General features: G+C 34.3%; 1 protein-coding gene across 1 annotated transcript in view; it reads right to left on the minus strand.

The window, feature by feature from the left end:
- Positions 1-22,404, minus strand: part of CNTNAP2 (contactin associated protein 2) — a 1,523,154-nt gene that overhangs the window by 1,148,498 nt on the left and 352,252 nt on the right. Inside the window, exons 5-8 of the mRNA XM_057550506.1 lie at positions 19,918-20,121; positions 14,905-15,089; positions 9,292-9,435; positions 5,559-5,823 (exon numbers count right to left, since the gene is read on the minus strand). Coding sequence (XP_057406489.1) covers positions 5,559-5,823; positions 9,292-9,435; positions 14,905-15,089; positions 19,918-20,121 — 798 coding nt within the window. The remainder of the gene's footprint in view (positions 1-5,558; positions 5,824-9,291; positions 9,436-14,904; positions 15,090-19,917; positions 20,122-22,404) is intronic.

Consider the following 22,404-nt stretch of genomic DNA (forward strand, 5'->3'; position numbering starts at 1 on the left):
CATATGAATGCTGAACCACATTTTATGACCTTACTGATATGGGCAGACAAAAATTTTAGAGTATGATTCTAAACATCTGTCTGTAATTTAGTGGCATAAAATTGAGGCAGTTTGCAATAAAAAACATTTCAAATGGTAGGCAGGTTTTTTGTGTGTGTGCTTTGTTTTCTTTTGTTTGGCTACGTATCAGACAGTAATACACATGGACATTTTTTTTTTACTACTATTACAATATTATAATATTGTTTCTGGAAGATACATTTAGTTTCCTAATATGGATTGATGGAGTACATACCCTCAGGCAATTAGAACTTTAAAAAATTCCAACTCTTCATATGAGAAGGCCAATCTGCAGGTCAGTGTTTTCCTAATTATGGGTTGCAGCTTGTTTTTAGGTCATGAAATCATTTAGTGGGTCATGGCGATTTTTTTTTTAATGGAAAAGAAAAAAGTTAGAAAAGAAAACATCAAAATTATGAGAGCACATTAAAGCACAAGGTAAATTTTATTTCATAAAACTTTGTTTCAGTAGGTATTGAGTATGATATAAAATATTTTCTCACTGTTTTGATTAAAATCATTTGAACTTGGAGGATGTTATGCTAAATGAAATAGACAAAAAAAGACAAATACTGTATGACCTCACTTATAGGTAGAATCTTAAAAGACTAGAAGTCATATAGAATCAAAGAGTAGAATGGTGGTTGCCAGGGGCTTGTTGAATATTGGTCAAAGAGTACCAACTTTCACAGTCAGGAGGTGAAAAAGTTCTAGGGTATCTAATGCACAGCATGGTGATTATAGTTAAGAATAAAGCATAGTGTACTTAAATACAAAATAAAATAAGAGAGAGATCGTAAGTGTCCTCACCACACACACAAAAGATAACTATGTGAGGTGATACATGTATTAATTAACTTGTTTGTGGTAATCCTGTCACGATGTACATGTATATTAAAACATCACATTGTACATCTTTAAGAAAAATCACACTGTACAACCTAAATATATACAGTTTTAATTTGTCAATCACACCTCAGTAAAGCTGGAAACAATTTAGGTGCACAAAATCATCTCTAGGTCCACCTTTCCCAGGGTAATGGATATGAAAGTTAAAATGAAAATTATTCTCAGAGTGAACATAGGTTATCCATTTGACCCTTTCAGCATGTTTTTTTCTTTTTAGCACTTATTCCTAGTTAAAGGTAATGCACAAATATATATTCACCAGTCAGTGACCTCTGTTCTAAATAGAAATAAATGTAGTGGAATGTTTTATGAAAGCTGATGTTGCAAGTTGGAAAATATTTTCACAGAGAGATAACCCACTCTGCAAATTCAAGGTTACTCAGAGTTTGACTAATTTTTACAAGTCATAGTCAATATCTAATGAGACTTAAAAATTAATCACAACTTAGACGGAAAAAATGTGAGGGGGTGAATAATATATTGAATAGTCTCTAACTTATCGAATTTATTTTGAATTCATCACCAAAGAACAATATTTTCCAAGATGGCTTTTCAACCAAATGACTTACCTTCATCTTGGACTACAGAACTTATTATTTAGAAGCAGCACACACATGTGTGTGTGTGAACAACAACATGTTATTAGTGTTTTCCTCTTCTAGATTTTCTGTTATCTCCTACATTTTTGCAACCAAGCTATTTCAAAAAAGAAGTAAAATAGGACTGTCATTCTTCAGTGCTCATGCTGTTGATAAGAATAGGGTAGATATAGTTCTCAGTGTATAAGACTTTCACCTCCAAGGTAAAGGAAATTGAAGATGATTCAAAGAGATGGAAAGATATCCCATGCTCTTGGACTGGAAGAATATTGTTAAAATGGCCAAACTACCCAAAGCAATCCACAGATTTAATGTGATCCCTATCAAATTAGCTATGACATTTTTTTCACAAAACTAGAACAATAATCCTAAAATTTATTCGGAAACACGAAAGGCCCAGAATTGCCAAAGCAATCCTGAGGGAAAAGAAAAAAGCTGGGGGCATAATCCTTCCAGACTTCAGACAATACTACAAAGCTATAGTAATCAACACAGCATGGTATTGGCATAAAAACAGATATATAGATCAATGAAATAAACCCAAACACCTACAGTCAATTAATCTTTGACAACAGAGGCAAGAATGTACAATGGAGAAAAGACAGTCTCTTCAGCAAGTGGTGTTGGGAAATCTGGACAGCCGCATGTAAATCAATGAAGTTAGACTACTTCCTCACACCATACACAAAAATAAACTCAAAATGGCTTAAAGACTTAAATATAAGACAAGACACCATAAAACTCCTAGAAGAGAGCATAGGCAAAACATTCTCTGACATAAATCATAGCAATATTTTCTTAGATCAGTCTCCCAAGCCAAAAGAAATAAAAGCAAAAATAAACAAATGGGACCTAATCAAACTTATCAGCTTTTGCACAGCAAAGGAAACCATAAACAAAATGAAAAGACAACCTAGGGACTGGGAGAAAATAACTGCAAATGATGCAACCAACAAGGGCTTAGTTTCCAAAATATATAAACAGCTCATACAACTCAATATCAAAAAAAAAAACCCAATCTAAAAATGGGCAGAAGATCTAAATAGACATTTTTCCAAAGAAGACATATAGAGGGCCAAGAGGCACATGAAAAGATGCTCAACATTTCTAATTATTAGAGAAATGCAAATCAAAACACCACCAGTCAGAATGGCCATCATCAAAAAGTCTGCAAATAATGAATGCTGGAGAGGGTGTGGAGAAAATGGAACCCTTCTACACTGTTGGTGGAAATGTAAATTGGTACAGCTACTATGGAAAACAGTCTTGGAGGTTCCTTAAAAGATTAAAATTTGAAGTACGATATGATCCAGCAATCCCACTTCTGGGCATTTATCCGGAAAAGACAAAAACTCTAATTCCAAAAGATGCATGCACCCCAATGTTCATTGCAGCACTATTTACAGTAGCTAAGACATGGAAGCAACCTAAGTGTCCACTGACAGATGAATGGATAAAGAAGATGTGGTACATATATAAAATGGAATATTACTCATTCATAAAAAAGAATGAAATGATGCCATTTGCAGCAACATGGATGAACCTAGAGATGATCATACTAAGTGAAGTAAGTCAGAGAAAAGACAAATATCATATGATATCACTTATATGTGGAATCTAAAAAATAATAAAATGAACTTATTTACCAAACAGAAATAGACTCACAGACATAGAAAATAAAATTATGGTTACCAAAAGGGAAAGGGAGGGGAGGGATAAATTAGGAGTATGGGATTAACAGACACACAATACTACACATAAAATAGTTAAACAGTCATGATTAACTGTATAGCACAGGGAACTATATCCAATATCTTGTAACAACCTATAATGGGAAAAGAATCTAAAAAAGAATCTATATTTGAATCACTTTCTTGTACACCTGAAGCTAACACAGTATTGTAAATCAACTATACTTCAACAATAAATGAATAGGGTATATATAATACAGAATGATTTCCCTTTGTTAAACCAAATATTAGTGTCCTCCATGTATGGGAAAAAATGGAAATCTTTGAAACATAAATATTTTCTTTGGACTATGTAAGAGTGAGACTATATAAAATTTTGGATTTCACATCTGTTCTCCTTAATTTGCACAGATTCTTAGCTAAATTGACAAAAACGTCTGAAGTCTACTTTTATCATATTTAAGCAAATCTATTAAGGTAAATTAGTTATTGCATATTGGATTCCTTTGTTCTTTCATATTTTAATAAACACAGTTTAAAATAGATGAGAGTATCTTGGAGTCCTAAATTAGACCAAATTAAATTAGCAAATGTCTATTAATCACTATGTTTAAGATCCTGATAATGGTTCCTGTTATGTGGAAAACCACCAAGAGGTTGGGTTTGCTCAGTGAATGCCAGGAGGGAGGCCTTCATCCTTATATTTTTATGTGTTTAAGCATTAGAAAAGAATCATTAAACATAACAGAATCTAGTGGGGAATTTCTCAACTGTGGTAAATATTTGTATGTGTATTTGTTTTATGTGTTATTCTGGTCTCTCCAGATAATTTCTATTTGCTCTAAATCTCCCCAGGTGGATTTATACTAGGAAGTAGTGATAAAATATGGTGATCAATCATTTTGACTCTGAACATTCAGGGAAAAAGCAAAACTAACAACATAAGAACAGAAAAAGTAAACATCTAGGTATTTCACAATAGCTTTTGATTTCTATAATTCAGAGACATCTGTGACATAATGATTCCTGTCTTCCTTGAGTCCTTTTCAGTAATAGTCCACAGAGCCAGGCCATACAGAAACACACAGCCTATTGTATGAAAAGACACCTATCCTTGAGCAGGAGATATTGTGTGTGCAAGGAGCCAGAGTGCTGAATTCAAACATTCCTGGAGCACCTCTTACGTTACAGGTGCTGCTCTATACGCAGGGGCGTGGCCTCTGCCTTCAAGGAGCTGATAGCATAGAAGAGAAATGAGATGGACCAAATCATACAACATGTTAGCAACTGTGTCAGGTGTGTGCATATGGTGTCACGAGTGAATACGGAATATTTAGAAATCAGAGTCCACAGTCACACAGTTGAGCCTTCTCTTATGAACTTCCTCTCTCAGTATTGGTACATCTGTAAGGGGCTCAGGAAACATTCTTTTTCCTTCTGTCTTCCATTTCTAAATAGTTCTTTACTTAACATAAGTACTTACTTAAAACACCTATTGCAAGAAACATCTAGAGAAATTCGGTGATTTTTAAAATTATTTATCAGTCCCATATCATACATTGTTCTCTTTGTTTATGACATCTCACTTGGCAATCTCAGTTTTCTCTGCACCATCATAATCAAGGAATATTCCAAGGTCGCCAAGTTTGTTCAAATAACAACAATATTACCTAAGTCTCAGTTTATCACACAACTACCATGTCAAGTTTAAAAATTACTCTGCTTAGCCAGGCCAGTCTGCCCTCAGTCGATACATATCTCTTGTCATTCCTCTTTGTACTCACCCGCCCTTTTTTTCTGACACGTTGTACAATAGCAAGATCACTTTGAGCTTTTGATTCAAGCAGTAGAATATACCTTTAAAGTCATAATTAAATCAATACAGTCTTATTACTAATAGTAAAAGGTATTTGAATGCCCGTAAAGTCAAAAGATAAACTACTCTTTCTTATGTTAATCAAATAAACATTCTTTGTTTTTAAACATATAACATTAACTTAGAGGAGTATCCACTGCTCTATTCAAAATGAACTAGCATTTGCAAAAAAAAAAAAAAAATGGAAGATTTCAGTCCTCTGAGACAGTCTCAACCAACTTTCCTCCTCGCCCACCCTCACCATCTCAGCGAGGTTCTGTTTCCCTCATTCAATCTGCACTCAGGGCAGCTAAGAGAGTACCTCAAAAGTCTGATTCCAAACATAATCACGAGCATGTGACACCAACACAGCAACAACAGAACTTTAGCTGCGGAAATCACGATAGCAATTTCAGGAGTGAACATTGAATAGATTTCACTGACCTGAGGAAATATCTATTTGGCTCATCTTGGTCTGCGTGATGTTGATGTGAACGCTGACTTTGCTGTCAGTGAGGTCAATCTCCACGTTGCCCAGATTATCCGCAAAATGACTGAAAAGCAGGAGACCATTGGGGTTCCAAGTCCTGAACTGGAAACTAACCGAAAACAGGTCCTGGTGAAGCCGTCCGGGCACCTCCAGGTAACTGGTAGCATTGAAAAAGACAGGTACCGTGTAGGGCTCCACGCACGTGAAACTCAAATTTCCCTGGAAAACAGAAGGGCATGTTTTAAGGAAAATGTAGAATAAAATAAGCATCCATGGAAGACAGTAGACAAAGCAACAGTTTTACAAATTTCAAAGCAGAACTTGAGCCTGTGTGAAATTCTCATGTGCAGCCGTGTGACACGGATGCAGCAATTGGATACCTCGGCATGTCCTTCCTGCGATAGCGAACAGGGTACGGCAGTTGGCTATCAAGTTGAGGGATTCGTACAAGCACCATCCATCATGGAATTGAGAGACTGACAGCCTGAGGTGATGGGCTGACTATGGAATGGATGTGTCCCTGTGCGGTGGGCTTGGGTGTGGACCACTGGACCTTCCGAAGACAGCGAAGAGCTGCTTTTCCCTCCCCCACTACTGATGCTGCATCAGCCAGGGAGGGAATGCCTTTGTCCTCTTTTGGATGGCCTTGGTCAAGTGTTTATTAATATATAAATCTGGTCTCAGTGGGAACTATGATCATTTGGTTGCTATTTATTAAATTATTATGGGGCAAATACTCTTGGGTTTTATCTCAATACCTAATACATATGAATTAATATTAACTATTTAGCATCAATATGATTGTGATTATCTCAGATTATTTTGTTATTCAACTCAAAGTCTCATTTAAATTCCCATGAGGGACTTCCCTGGTGGCGCAGCGGTTAAGAATCCGCCTGTCAGTGCAGGGGACACGGGTTCCATCCCTGGTCCGGGAAGATCCCACATGCTGCGGAGGAACTAAGCCCGTGCGCCACAACTACTGAGCCTGTGCTCTAGAGCCTGTGAGCCACAACTACTGAGCCTGTGTGCCACAACTACTGAAGCCCACGCGCCTATAGCCCGTGCTCCGCAACAAGAGAAGCCACCGCAATGAGAAGCCCACGCACTGCAATGCAGAGTAGCCCCCGCTCGCCGCAACTAGAGAAAAGCCTGTGTGCAGCAACGAAGACCCAACGCAGCCAAAAATAAGATAAATAAATAAATAAATTTATAAAATAAATTCCCATGAAGTGTGCATATATAACACATTAATGTTTGTGGAAACAGTGACATGAATGTACAAAAGGAAAAGAAAACTTGCAATAATTAAAGCTTCCTCCTTCCCCTTCACACTCCCTCTATTTGGTACAAGGAAATTTGATTTATTATTCAACTACATTGAATTTTATATTCTAGTGTCTAAGTACCTTCCTTTTAAAGATATGAAAATCTACATATTCTTCCATCTTTTTTTAACCCACCATATCTTGAGGAATATGATTTGGAGACATTTTCACTTCAATTTTTGTTTGTTTAACAACACCGCATATTTGTCCCTAGATGCATAGCTCTTCCACTTTAGTACATTAAGCTAGGCTGTCTCTCTGAATTAATATTCAAATTAAATTTGTGCTGTGACTTCACAGATGATTATTTTTAAATGCTTACTTTTCCCGATGAAAAGAACTGGTTGTGCATAATAACTGAGATGTCATAAATGACTGCATGCCTGTGCTATGGGGATTGTCTCCCCACAAAGTTAAACGTGTTTTCTGAGTAATGGTGCTGACTCTGGATCCACCGTATAATGAGGAAATGGGTGTGTATATAGAGAGGGGTGCAGGATGAGTGCTGAGTCAATTCCACTGAAATATCAGCACCTGACATCTTTGAAAGCAAATTTCCTACGTAAATATTTGCCTTTGTAAAGCTGCTTGCAAATGTCCAACTTGCCTCTATACTGCCTAAACTTTTAATACATAGGTATATTTTTGTTTAAAAGCCTTTTTTATGTCTGCTCATTCTATTTTAACAAATATAATTATAGATAATTCATGCTTTTCTAAATGTATTTGTTATTCAGGTTAAAATAGCATTGATAAGCACAATATATTTTGTGGTTAAAGCTGATTTTGGAATGAGTCTCTGGAGTGCAATTCTCTGTAGTTTGGATACCTAATTAATACATTTGAGGACCAACTGGGAGGTCTGGGCAGAAATAACACTTTACTTCTTAAAGGTGTAAATAATGGAAAAGGTATTATGATGATTTGGATTCTGTACCCTTCTATCTTAAGTAACAATTTCTGAGGAAGCAAAAGGACTCTGATGCCATTTTATCCAAAATTTAAAATAGCCTATGTATAAATACTGCTCTAGATAAGAAATAACACAGCATGGAAAGAGACCATGACCTCAGGGGTCGGATACTGTGAATCCACAATCTATGTTTATTGGAAAGTTATTTTTCCAGTTTAAATCTCAGTTTTCATCTACAAAATGTTTATGACAATATCTCCCTTGTAGTATTGTTCTTAGATTACCATAAATGTAACAGGTCTTGTACAGTGCCTTTTGCCTGTACATGGAGCTATTATTATTTTTCTCTACAGTCAATATATCTTATGAGAAAATTTCACCAAAGTTCAATTTTTAACTATTAGTATAAATTCATCATTATTTTTAAGAAAGATAATTAGTAAAGAAAAATTTTGCATTAAATTATTATTTTATAGTTTCTTATATCCAACCTGAACTCTTGGTTATTCATTCAGCATTTCCATTTGTCCAATAATTTTATGAAAACCCTAGACTCAAGTTTGGGGTAACAAGACCAGAGTCTTTTAGAGCATAGCACAAATACTCATTATATTATCCACTCCCACTGGCTCCCAAATATATGGATCTCTGGATTCCCAGGCTCTTCTCAATTACATTTTGGGATTAAAGAAAATCCTGCTCTTGCAGAGCCATAAGGAACTCACATACCAGATTTTTAAGTTGATATCTTGTAGTGATCCTATACGGTGTCATAGGAATGCAAGTGTGCTAGCATGTTCTTTGATTTCTACTCTCCTTGAAATAGCTCAACCTGGAAACACTCAGACCAGAGTCAGAGAAGACCACTGTGAGCTTCTGGGTCACAGATTTCACTATCTAATCTAATCAATCTTTATTTAATTGCATAATATTTATTTGGTATGTTTAGCTTTGACAAGAAGTTTATTTCTTTACATATTTGAGTGAATTAACTTTGGAAACATGGAAGTAAATATAATAAAGTTCCTGGTTTTAAAACTTTTTAAATATTGAATTACATCATAATCAAGAAATGCAGAGCTATATACGATGTGACATTTGGAAACACGAGGCTGCCGATTTAAGGGCTGCTGAACAGCTGGGCTGAAGTATGCCTGTTCCTCTGCCATGGGGAATCCAGAAACACTGGGGCTGAAATTCTGGGCCCCATCTGAATCAAACTTATCGTCTATTTCTGGTTAATTTAACTCAAAAACTGGTATCTATTCTCAGAGTAAATTCAATGTCTCCATATCTTCAGGTAACTCTAAAGTTAGTTTTATACGGTTGAACCCACCACAAGCCTGATGATAAATGCTATGATGCTGTTCTTTATTAACAGTCCAGACACAATACAATTTCTTTGATTTTTCTATGAACCAATATTTTGGGGGTGAAAAACCTTACCACATTTGAGGGTTCTAGTTTCTTCCTTCTTGCGAGATCAGTTATGTTGATGCCATTGTAGTTAATGCTTTCCATGCAGCCTTTGAAATTCTTTCTGCTGCTGGAACTTGGCTTACCGGAGAAAGGTATGCCTCCAAAGGTTATCTTTGAAAAAAAAAGACAAAATGTCAATATTCACACTGTATTCGACTTAAAAAAATAAATAAAAACATTTACAATAAATTAGACAAAACTACCAATAGATCCAAGTTCAGTTATCTTTACCTCGGCCAATATATACAGACATTTTTTTCTGCCTCCAAAGTCTGTTGCATATTAAATTATGTTGTTATTGAAGTATATGCTAATTGTCATTAATTCTGAAAATTAGATTATAACTTGAACAAGAAAATAGCAACAACCCCTAGCATTTTAATACCCGGAAGACAGTTTATCAATTTTCCTGGGAGTGTTTTAAAAGATTTTACACAGCAAATATCTTTTATTAAGTAATATTAAGAATACATTTTTATGCTTATCATTCAAAGACATACTATCAGTAAATGCTTCTAGCCATTATGAAATAACCAGCATTAACATATTAAGTTTATAAAACTTCAGCCAAAAGCAAGGAAAATTGTATTCAGCCTATTTAGACATTATAGTCTAATGACCATTAGAGTAAAAAATTCATTGGTCTTATTGTGAATGCAGAAAATAGTTCCAAAAGTCTAACTGCAACATTGATTAAGAACATCTTCAGATTTGGGGGCTATAATTTGAGAAGTACAGGTTTAAAGATATAGGTCTCCTAGGTCCTAAGGAATAAGGTCAATCTCCTTCCTGTGATTCTTAAGCAATCATCGCCTATAAAAAGAGAGTATATAGTTTTCTACATATTTTTGATCAAGTTATAGTACTAAATATCAATTTCATATAATACAAAATTATACTTAATTATGTATTGCCAATGACATTTACTGCTAATAAAGAATTAGTAGTGAATGAATCTATTAATCATAGCTGTAATATCAAGATATATAATCCAGATATATTTCTCTTAATTATTATTAAATTACCAATTTTTCTTACAAAGTTTTGAAAATGAAAGACAGATTTCAATGTCAAGACTTCATATTTTATATATAAAGCAGAGATCTTTGGGTTTTAGAAGACACAAATTATGCTTCTGTTATTTATGTTTTGGCATTTTATTTTAAAAAAATTTAAATTTTTAAAATTATTTTTAACCATTTTAAAATTTTTTAAATTATTTTTAACCATTTTAAAATTTTTAATGTACAATGTTGTTAGTTTCAGGTGTATAGCAAAGTGATTTAGTTATACACATATATATATTCTTTCTCAGATTCTTTTCCATTATTGGTTATTACAAGATATAGAAAATAGTTCCCTGTGCTCTACAGTAGGTCCTTGTTGTTGATCTATTTTATATATAGTAGTGTGTATATGCATTTTAAACGCTTAACTGGTTTAAGGGAAAAAGCACAAATTAATGATGGTTTATGAGACAGTATAAAAAACCAAAAAACCTCACTTAAAATAAAATTAAATGTATTAATACCAGTTAGCTGTATATATATCATTTACCTTAGATTTTAAACATGGGAAGAAAAGAGAAAAACTAAGAATAAATACATAAAAAATAATCAGGAAACTACAAAATGAATAATAGAGAGTATTCTAAAATAGATTAGGAAAATATTTTCAAGTGGCATTGAACTGAACTTATTAGGTGCTATATACATGTAATTAATAACAAAGGTAAGAATTAATGATACTTTAATGGAGTGTTGTATTTCTCATCTAAAATTCATTTTATCAATTTTATCAATCTCTGCTCCAGTAATAAAATCTTCCAGGCTTAATGACATGCAGCATCACATTTTGAATAATATTACTAAATGCTAGTTAAAAGTATTGTTTTATTCCTTCTCTGTGTGCGTAGTTTCTTTATGGGGGGGGGGGACTCTCATTTTCCTTCCGGATGATGATTCACACACTCCTTACGGTTTCTCTGTTTTCGACAACCCTTGGCTCATGTTCTACCTTATAGAAGGTACCCTGGTGAAGCATCACAGGCTCAATTTACCAGATTCCTTACAATTAAGAGATGTGGGTTCAAATCCCAATTCCTAATGTAACTCATCATTTGATATTAGGTGCTCACTACTTGTTTCTTGTTATGTATTCTCACCAATAAAAGGAAACACGTTCTGATATTGTAATCATTCTCATGGTAAAAAAAACTGTTGCAGTTGTTAGATTAATAATCTGATATTGCTATGACTCACACAATTGCCTTATGAATGGCACTGCCATTCAATGACGATGTTGACTCTAAAAAAGAATTGCACTGACCATTTTGTTAGCTACCAAGAGTTTCCAAAGGGTGGCAGAGACTGCTAGATACCTCTGAGTGTCCTTTCTCCCACCTTCTTTAAGAAAAAAACATTGCTTTTCAGCTAGGCACATGCTCCCCAGACAATACACGGCATTTACCAACCTCTTTGAACAAGTTTTGGTCTCATGAGATTTAAGTGGAAGGGTTGCGTGTGACTCCAAGAGCTATAATTAAAGGGATGAGGGGGGCACAGTCTTCTTCACTCCCTGCCTTCGCACTGTCTGGAATGCAAAATGGAACGTGAGTAACTATCTCGGAGTGATTTGCAGAGGGGATGGGGTAGCAGCAGGATAAAAGTAGACTGTGGTCTTGATGACCATGATGCTGCCATTTGAGCCCAGGGCTACCTGCCCGCAGGCTCCTTTTAAGTGAAAGGAATAAACATGTATCTGTTATGTTCAGTCTTATTAATTATAACTGATATATGTGGTGATTTCTATTACTTCCTGTTGTCTCCTCACAGAACCCTATGAGCAATGTGCTATTATACTCACTTTATAGAAAGGGAATGTGATTTCACCACTGTCACACAACCAGTTAGGGGCAAAAAGGGATTCAAACCCAGGATTATGGCTCCAATTTGAGCTCATGCAGTTGATTCTCTACAAAATCCCAACGGGTTTCTAAAATCCTAGCCCAGTTCTGCAATGGACAAGGGGGAGGCATTCTTCTACTTCCCAAGCAGAACTGTATGGCAAAGGCAAGGGCATAACATCCAAAGTGGGTGTATATTGGCATTTGGATAAAGAAGGGAGAGAAGCCAGGACAAACACCAGTCTGCTGTCCTGCCCTGTGTTGTCACTGGCTGGAGGAGGAAGAATGAAGCGAACTGCCTCTGTACACCCTTGCACGCTTCTCAGGTCACCATGTAGCTACAGCTTGACTGCAACGGTGATTGGCTCACTTTTAACAGGCTACAGAGAGGTCAATAAGGTGAATGGTTAAGGCTTCTCCCCCCCCCCCCCCCCAGAAATGCCCACATTGAGTTATGTCAAAGGAACAAACTTGTCTTCTATTGCTTCTTTCATGATGTTTCAATATATCCCCGGGAATGAGGCTAGGTATTATTTAATGAACCGCTGGCAGTGGTGTGCTGGATCCTGCCAATACTGGCTCATGAGAACGGACTGTTAGAGTCATTGTTAAAAATTACATTATATAAGCTTTAAATTCAATACATTACATTAAACAAAAAATTAATAACTACTCAGAACTCATGTCTACATTTTCCTATCATGTATGCTCTTGAGGTTATTTACGTTTATTTTGTCTACATGATGGAAATATTGAATAATGGTGTAGTATAATAAATATTTTTGGTCTTTGTTCCCAGTTCCTGGCACAGAGCTCCTAAAATCCTTGCAATTTCCTGAGTAATAGGTGTGTCTTTTGTTAGTCATAATGAGCCCTTTTGTGCAAGGAGATGTGTGCAAAAACACTGAGAGACTGATTCTACTATAGTCCCTAATTTTCTTTAAACAAATAAGCCAAGAGAATCTCCTTATATTCAGGTAAACATGTAGAGATATAAAGGTAGGCCCAACCATTTTCATTGCAGCTTTTGCCAATAACTGCAGGATCTGAGGAAAGTAATCAGGTAGTAGCTCTACAAAGAGAAATATGTTGAGTCTCTCCTGATTCTTTCTAGTAAATTAAAATTTTTTTCCTGTGTCTCTCTAACAAATATGTCTCAGGCATTTTTGTCTACAGGTGAGGCTCTCAAACATGATATTCTATCTAGAGGGACTTCGAAGTGTCGATGAAACTGCTGACCCCGTAGAAAGCATTGTGTGTGCATGAATATTCATAGATTTCACTGCAAACTCAAAGGGTCTATAACCCCAAATTTTTAATTCTGTTTTTTGAAAATTGGAATTGTGTTTGCCCATTACTAATGTTCCAGGATTTCTCACCTCTTCTATGGTACTTCAAAGTTTATTAATGGAGAATGAATAATTCATCTTTAAATTCTCTCCTACAGTAGGAGATAAGCCACGTCAGTCAAGATTCATATTAATTTACAGAAGATAGAAATTTTGGGGATTTTCACATTCTTTCCCTTTCAACAATCATTTTTACTTTAAAGAGATGTCTGGAGGAGTAATTATTTCCTGATAACCTTAGATATATTTTAATGTTAATAAAGTCTCTATATCAAAGTTTATATGGCATATTCTAATCTAAATTTCTAATTAGAAATATATGTAATGTATGTATATTACAGAAAATTTAGAAACTATTTAAACATATAAAGGAAATAACATAGTTGTAAATCCTGACTTTTTCACTTACTACTTTATGGTAAGCACATTCTATGTTCTAAAAGATTTATGTGTGGATATCAGTAACATACATATATGTATATGTATATATCTGCAATTTCAAAACTGGGGGCCAAGGCACATGGAGATGGCACGGCAAACTCATAGGGGTGCCCCAGTGATGAACATCTTCTTACAGAACTTTTATCCCTATTTATGATTAACATTTTTGATGGACATTTTAAGGTTGCACTGCTCTCCAAATAATTAAAAAACTTGATATGCCTACCAGTATATTATGAGACTATATATTTTTTACTGCACCAATATGATCATTGATTATTTTTTAATCTTTGATCATTTGGAAGGTAAAAAAATATTTTTATTTATGGACAATCTCTTTAAAATATTCTATATTTTTACTTCTTTTATGACAATGATATCTGAGAAAACAGAACTTGTCAAAAGAACTATCTACAGACAGGAATGTATAAATGACTTAACATATACCAGAACTCAGGATTTCTTATTCAATATTTTGTAATAAATATTAGACAATCCTATGTACATAATATACCGTACATCATCAAGAACAGGCGATTTATGTTATAATTAACTACCAAAGAAAAGATTACAACTTAAATTTATTCTGGTTTTGTTAAATGGCCCTGATAACATGATAAATGGTCCTTCTCTTTTAATATATCAGTATGTTATTTTGGTACCAAGTTTTTAAAAATGTTTTAAGAACTCATTATGAATAATTTAGAAATAAATACAACGACATATTAACAAATTAGGTTGTGAAGTTGTAAGTTAAGTTTTCTTTGGAGGATAAAATGAAAATGGTATAGGAAGGTATATGATTGATTAACAATAATACAACAAGACAGTAGGAAACTGAGGCAGCCACTTGATGCATTACAACTTACACATCCTCAGATTTACCTCATAGTCCAAATCCAGGTAGTCGAACTCCCCATTGGTGCGGAAGTGCTGCGTGCTTCTGTCCAGCGTGAGGTTGAGGCTCCGGCCCTGGCGCTCAATGACCACAGAGTGCCAGTGGTGATCATCCAGCAGACTTCCTGTCGTCACGGACGTGTGGCCATATATGGGGCCAAGCTGGTTGCTTCCTGAGTCACGTGAGTGGAAAAGAAACAAGGCAAAGCCATCACGACTCTATGTCAAAGTAGACCTTTCATCTACAACACCAAGGGTGGACGTTTCTCTAAAGCTCTGTCTACTGAAGTTAACTTGGGAAAACCCACATGTAACTACACTTAAGAACAGTTGTATGTTCAAACTACATAAAAGCTATTAAAGATGGAAAAAAGTCTGCTCCCTTAAAAAACATGAGCTTTTTTTTTTTTTTTCAATTACTGTACCATGAATTCTGCTAAATTTGGTAGATACTTTATAAAGCCTGAAACAAGAACTGATCATATGGCCTCACAAAAAAGATCATTACCATGTCATTGGAAAGCAGTTTGCGTAGAGTTTTATTGACTAGAATTTATGACAGCCATGGAAACACATCCACTCAAATATCCGCTGTCACTCTTTAATGCTGTTACCTATGGGCTCTGGGGCCAGAGCTCTGGGGCCAGAGCACCTGGATTCTGATGCTGGTTCCACCATTGGCTTGCTCCATGATCCTGGCCAAGTGGACAGTTCTCTGGGCCTCTCTTTCCTCACATGTAAAAAGGGAAGAATAATAGTACCTGCTTTACAAGGTTGCTGTAAGGATTAAATTAATTAGTACAAGCAAAGAACTTACACACTTCCTGACATATAGTGAACATTCATTAAATGTTACCTGTTAATTTTTTATTATTGTTGTTGTTATTTTTGGTCAAGAAGACACGGCATGACAATTTTCAGTTGTTTTTTTTTTTTCTGATTCCAAAAGCCATAATCAGTATAATATTTAATGTCATGGAAAGTTTACTCAAGTTATACTTTAAAATAAAAAACTGCAAAGTTATATATGCAGCATTAATCCAGTTTTGAAATAAGATCTCCATAGCAACAAGACTATAAATAAGAGTGGAAGGTTGTGAGAATCTGAAATGTTTACTAAGGTCATCTCTGGAGGCTGTTTACATATTTTTTACCATTTTTTATTTTGTCTAATCAAGTATTGCTTTTGATGGTCAGGCAAAGCTAAATGCTATAAAAATACAATATTGCTTCAGAATAAATAGCATAATAGAAATCAGAGAAACACACAATTGACTGAAGAATTATTTTCATTTTTTTCACATTTAGGATGCTAATATGCCTATACCTGACATTTTCTATGGATTTCCTAGATGAAATTTCTTTCCTTTTGGTGATGAAATCAAATGTTGCCCTGTGATTGTGATTATGATTGTGTATGTACATTGGCGGTGGGACAGGGAGAAAGAAAAGAAAGAATACATTTAAGTGAAAGACTACATTCAGTTTCATTACTTTAAATATTTAGACTAGAAGACAAAGCAGCAACTCATGTGCCTGATATTTAGGCAACAGCATTAAAGAGTGACAGCGGATATTTGAGTGGATGTGTTTCCATGGCTGTCATAAATTCTAGTCAATAAAACTCTGCGCAAACTGCTTTCCAGTGACATGGTAATGATCTTTTTTGTGAGGCCATATGATCAGTTCTTGTTTCAGAACAGTAATGTCACACTCTTACAAGCCCCAGCGGCTTTTAAAGGCTACTCTATACGTTTCACTGTTTTTAAAAAAAACAGGAGAAAGGTTTGAAAAATAAACTTCTTTGGATATGATTCAATTGTTCTGAGTGTGTGTGTGTGTGCGTGTGCGTGTGTATGTGTGAGCGTGCATGTTTTTAAAAAGCACTTATGTTTGGTTTTCTGGTTTCTCTTCCCCCATCCGTCCTTCTTAGCTTCTACTGAACCTTTTTTTCAAAAACTAGGGATATTTTTCTCCCAGGTAATGCATGAATACATGTTCAATATTATAAATAGAGAATATTATAAAGAATTAATGTGTAAAACATTAATCACTCATTTCCATCACTAAAGATAGAGTGGTCTATTTCCTTCCAGATATTTTTCATTTACATACATGTAATTATATATACATATAATTATATAATGCATATAATTCATACACATAATATAAAAATATTGATATATTATTTATATTTTCCTACAGTTTTCATTTAATGCTCTACAGTATTCCCCAAATTATTCACAGACATTTTAAACACATACCCACCTATTTCTATATGTTAAGCTTTATTTCTTTAAATTTTTGTTATTGTAACAAATATTGCAAAGTACGTCCTTGGACTTAAATCCTAAAGTTATTTCTTATTATTTCTTTATGATTATTGGACCAAAATATATAAAGAATTTAAAATATCTGAAGATACATTATCAAATTGTTTTCTTGAAATATTTTCAGGAACAGTACAAAGAATCCTTTTTGTCACCTAACTCACCAACACAGATACTATCATTTTTAAAATTTATTTACTTGAAAAAATTGGAATCTTGTTATTTTATTGTATATTTCTTTTATAGACAGTTTGAGCATTTGGTGTTTATAGATTATTTATAATGTTTCTTCTACAAGTTTTCCTTATATTTTTTGGCAATATTTTCCTCCTAAAGTCTTGGTATTATTACAGAGTGGAATGAATTTTTTATTCACGAATGACATTAAACTTCTATATTTGACATTTGCATTTTCCCAGGTTTTGGCAGGCATTTTCATTTTATGATTTTTTAATATAAAAATTTAAATATTTTTGTGTAATTATATAATCAGCATTTTTGGATAATTTCCTTTTTTGTTATTGAAATTATTATTTCTATCAGAGATTTTGAATGTGAAAAGTTTTATAATAAAAGATAAATCTTTGTAGACACTATAGCAAGTATTATCAACCAAAAAAATTAACTGAAGTTTTAATTTTTAGTATAATTTTGATTTTCAAAGTAATAAAAGTTAATATACGGGACACAAGCCGTATTTAAGAATGTTGGAACAACCATATTGATAAGGAAAGTAAATAGGCAGGATCTCTTTTTGTGTTCTAATTTTTAGTTTTATAGCTTTCCATTGGGATGCATTTAACATGTGAATTTTAAAAGATTATAAAAGAATTCTATAAAGATTATAAAGTCTTTTATAATCTTTATAGATTATAAAATCTTTATAGAATTCTAAAATCACTGCAGCATAAAAAATACAGAATATATGATGCCCTTCAAACAACTCTTGCATAAATCCCAAAATTTTTAGGCAAGCAAGAGGAGTATAAATGTACTGTTGATTTGCATGAATTGTAACTCTGAATGTCAGTATCTGTGTTGTGGATCTTCCCTTTAGCTTTAAGGAAACCTTAGCTACATTATCAACAACCAAACAAGTATTAGGATTCTCCACTTAAAAACAACAACAAAAGCCCAAAACAAAACAATAACTCCTTCTTTGAGTTTCATCTCATTCTCCAGCAAACATATCATTTCTCTGATTCCTTCATTTCTAGTTGATAATATTAAAAATATTCATTCCCACACCTTTCATCTTTTCTTAACTGATGACAATAAAACTACTGTCCTTTCTATTCCACTGAGAATAAATCAACAGTAACCACAATGTTGCCAAACAGTGACCTCACTTTTCTGTCTTCTTCTTTAAGTGACATTTTAGGCGAATTTGACGCAGTAGACCATAGTAGACCGCCTCTTGTCCTTCCCTGGTCTCTGTGATGCCACATACTAGCATTTCTTCCTATCCACTGTCCACTTCTCCTCAGTCTCCATGTAGCTTCTTCTCCTGTTAATCTCATACATGCAACTCCCTAGTTGAAATCTCAACTTTGATGCCTAATAGGCAACTAAAATGCACCATATCCAAACAGATCTCCAGACTTCCTCTGTTGGAAGAAACTAATACTTCTCTATTAGAAGAAACTCTGTGGAGAAAACAAAGCTCTCTGTATTTCTGAAAATGGTGCTAATGTCCATTTGGAACTCAAGCCATACCCTAGGAATTATCCCTTATACATTATCTTTCTTTCTTACTCCGTATCCAAATCATTACAAATGATACTGAGTTTACCACCAGTGGATCCAATAGCCAATATCAGTGGATCTGATAGCCACATTCTGCAAGCCATGCTGTCTGTCTCTCACTGTACCAGACTCTCATGTTGATGCAAGTGTTTTCTCTTACAGAAGCCTCAGTACATTAAAAAAAATAAGATCATGATGCTATAGTTTAAAGCCTACTAATAGCTTCCCATTCTTAAAATACTATCTAAACCTTTTACCACGCCCTAAAGGATACTACAGGATTTCAACAATCCTCAATGTTTGGATTTCATCTTTTATCCTACTTACTCATTACAAATATCCACACCAGCCTTTTCCTGTTCCTTGAGCATGTCAGGTCTTAGTCTTTCGTGATTCCCTCCTCTCAATTAACCTTCTCTCAGATATTTTTAGGGCTTGTTTTTGTCATCACTGAAATCTCAGCATGAATATCTTCTCAGGGAGGACTTTCTTCACTACATATTCTAATGCTGACCCATCTTGCCTATGCAATATCCTTTATATATTAACCTATTTAATTGATTTCATTCTCCTCATCATTATTTGAAGTCACTTCTTTGGATTTAGTTGTTTCATAAAAATAGTAATAGATAATATAGTGTCTGATGCCTCCACTGTGTCATAAACTTCATGAACTCAGAGAACTCCATTTTTTCACCCCTGTATCCCAGATGCTCATGTAGTACCTGCAGAGTACAGGTGTTTAATACATATTTTTGAATGAATAAGTGTATCAATATATATCAACCATTATGAATTAAAACTGGATTGACAATATAATGTGAACTCTTTTTGTAATTTACATTTTAAGGGTTAAAGACCATTAGCATTTAACTAATGGGAAGACTAATAAATGAAAAGAATGGTGCCAAAAGTCAGGACATACCTAGGTTTAAACTGAAGACCAGCTTGGCTTTTTTCAGTTCCAAAGTAATATAATCCCCTTGCTGTCCTTCCCCGTGCAAGAGTACCCCTTCACTTTCGGAGGTTTTAAATTTCAAAGCGATGACATCTTTCAGTGTTTTCATCTTCTTGTTTCTGAATCTATATGGTAACACAACATGGCCATCAAAGTTGATAACATCAGCCCCTAAAAGAAGAAATAAATAATATGTTAGTTTAATTATTGTATGTTGCCATCCAGTGTGAAGTATATCTTCTTTCAGTGGGTGTCCACACAGAATAAATGAGAAAAAAGTGTTTTTTTTCCTGAAAACTCTTTAGCCCTGGGTTCTTGTTCTGTTTCTTATTTTGGTTGATTGTGTGTCCTGAAGTGGATTTTATGGGAAGTACTCATAAAGAATGATCACAGAAACCTTTATCAATATAAATTGTAATACTAATAACATAAATTCCATCAATGAGTTTTACAGGCTTCAAATTTTTAACTTAGAAGTTTGGAGTTTACTTGAAAAAAGTAAAATTTTTAATCCCTGAGATATTATGAAATTTTATTATTTTCCTTCTTAAATGAGGCTGTTTATGATTTCAAATATACATCAATATTTTGCTCACAAATTTTCTTTTCTATGACATAACAATGAAGGATCTTGGAATGCAGGGTTTATGGCATACTCATTTTTCTAATGGTTTTTATATTCTACTACAGTTTCACTTAACTTTATGGTAGTGCCTAGATATAGTGAACTGAACTTTAAGAAGCTTTTACCATTTGCTTCTAGGACTCATGTCTGTCTCAAATTCCTTGTTAGCCCCTTGCCTTTGGAATGGAGAATTGGGTTGCCTATGTTTTCGACTACACTAAACAAAGATATCCTCACCCATATATAATTAGAAGAACAAGTATCTAGCCTATACTATGATAAAAGTAGTTCTAATTTGATTTTAGGGAATTTCATTGAAAACATGAAATTATATAAACTTTTTTAGAAATATGAACAATTTTTTCACCACGCTCAGAAACAGGGGATGGTGGGCAATAGTTTAATAATTGCTACTTATTCACACCAGAAATAGAAAATGAGATGATTTTATTTATTACACACTGTTGGTTAGTGGGTTGCCAACGCATGGAATGGATCAGCGATGAACTGTAATCATTCAGATCAAATTTTAAGTACAAATAGAAGCTTAGTTACCATAATTAGACCTTTATCATTGAAAATACTTTTAGCTCTTAATATTAAATTGTAGAGAATCTAGACAAATTGGACAGTTCTAATTATCTTAGAATTATAAGCCAGGATGAAGCTGGCTCTCCGTTTGGGGTAAGGTCTTGCCAAAGAATCCACAGGGAGACATTGGAGAAAAATAATAGCAAGTTCAAAGGCTGTCAGAGAAATATCTTCTGATTACATGTCCTAGTTCTCTGGCACTGGTTTCCTTCAATCAGCATGGGGACTACTTTGGATCCCGGTAACAGTAACAACAGCATGCTACATCATGGCAGCCTAGGTGGAGGAGCAGAGCTACCATAGGTATATTCACTCTTTCTGTGCAGTACTGGAAGTATATTCACTCTTTCTGTGCAGTACTTGCCAGTATAAGTTTTGCTTTTAACTAATTCTATAAAGTGAATTGATATGAATACAGTTATTTCAAATATTGCTTAGAATATCTCCAACTTTTCCCTTCAAATCATCAATAGATTTTGAATATTTAAAAATATCCTACCACCGCAAACATTTATGTTTGTAAATAATAGTTCAGAGAATTGTTACATTCTAAAAAGTTCACAAAGAAAAATATAACTTGGAATTTTGTTTTAATTCTTATAGTCGATAATTTACTATAAGACTTCATATAGTCATACAAATTTTCTTAATCAACAGAATTCTGTTCTGAGAGTGTGAATCACAGAGGTTTATTTACTATGGAGGAAAAAAAGCAGCCATTAAATTTTGGCTTCTGCTAACACTGCAAAGCCAATTAGATTTTAGCTTAATCACCTGTACTGTCATAGCTGAATTCCAATTGCAATATCTTTATCATCTGTGATGAGAGATAAAACAGAGAAAACGTGGAATCTGATTATTGGATCCCAGGTTGAATTTATAATCCAGCAGCTGGTTGAAATTACTTTTTGTCTTGAAAAGTGCATAAACAGAAAGTCAGAAGGAGGGAGTAAATTCTGAATTCCAGAAAGTAATTTTGCAGTCAATTTCATATCAATGACAGTTGAATAACAGACACATCATCGTTTTATACACCTTCAATATATATTAATTGCCAAAAAATATTCCCCATTCATCTCTTAGGAAGTAAATGTTCCTGGAGCTTAGACAGAGGAAAGAATTCACCCCTCCCCCGTTTTCTCCTAACTCAAAATATACATTCAGGTCCAGGTACAGAATAGTGACTTATGCAAATGTTGATGCCTTTCTTCCTTACTTTTAGGGCAATGAAATAAGTG

This window comes from Balaenoptera acutorostrata, chromosome 7 (genome assembly GCF_949987535.1).
Source record: "Balaenoptera acutorostrata chromosome 7, mBalAcu1.1, whole genome shotgun sequence".
Taxonomy (NCBI): Eukaryota; Metazoa; Chordata; class Mammalia; order Artiodactyla; family Balaenopteridae; genus Balaenoptera; species Balaenoptera acutorostrata.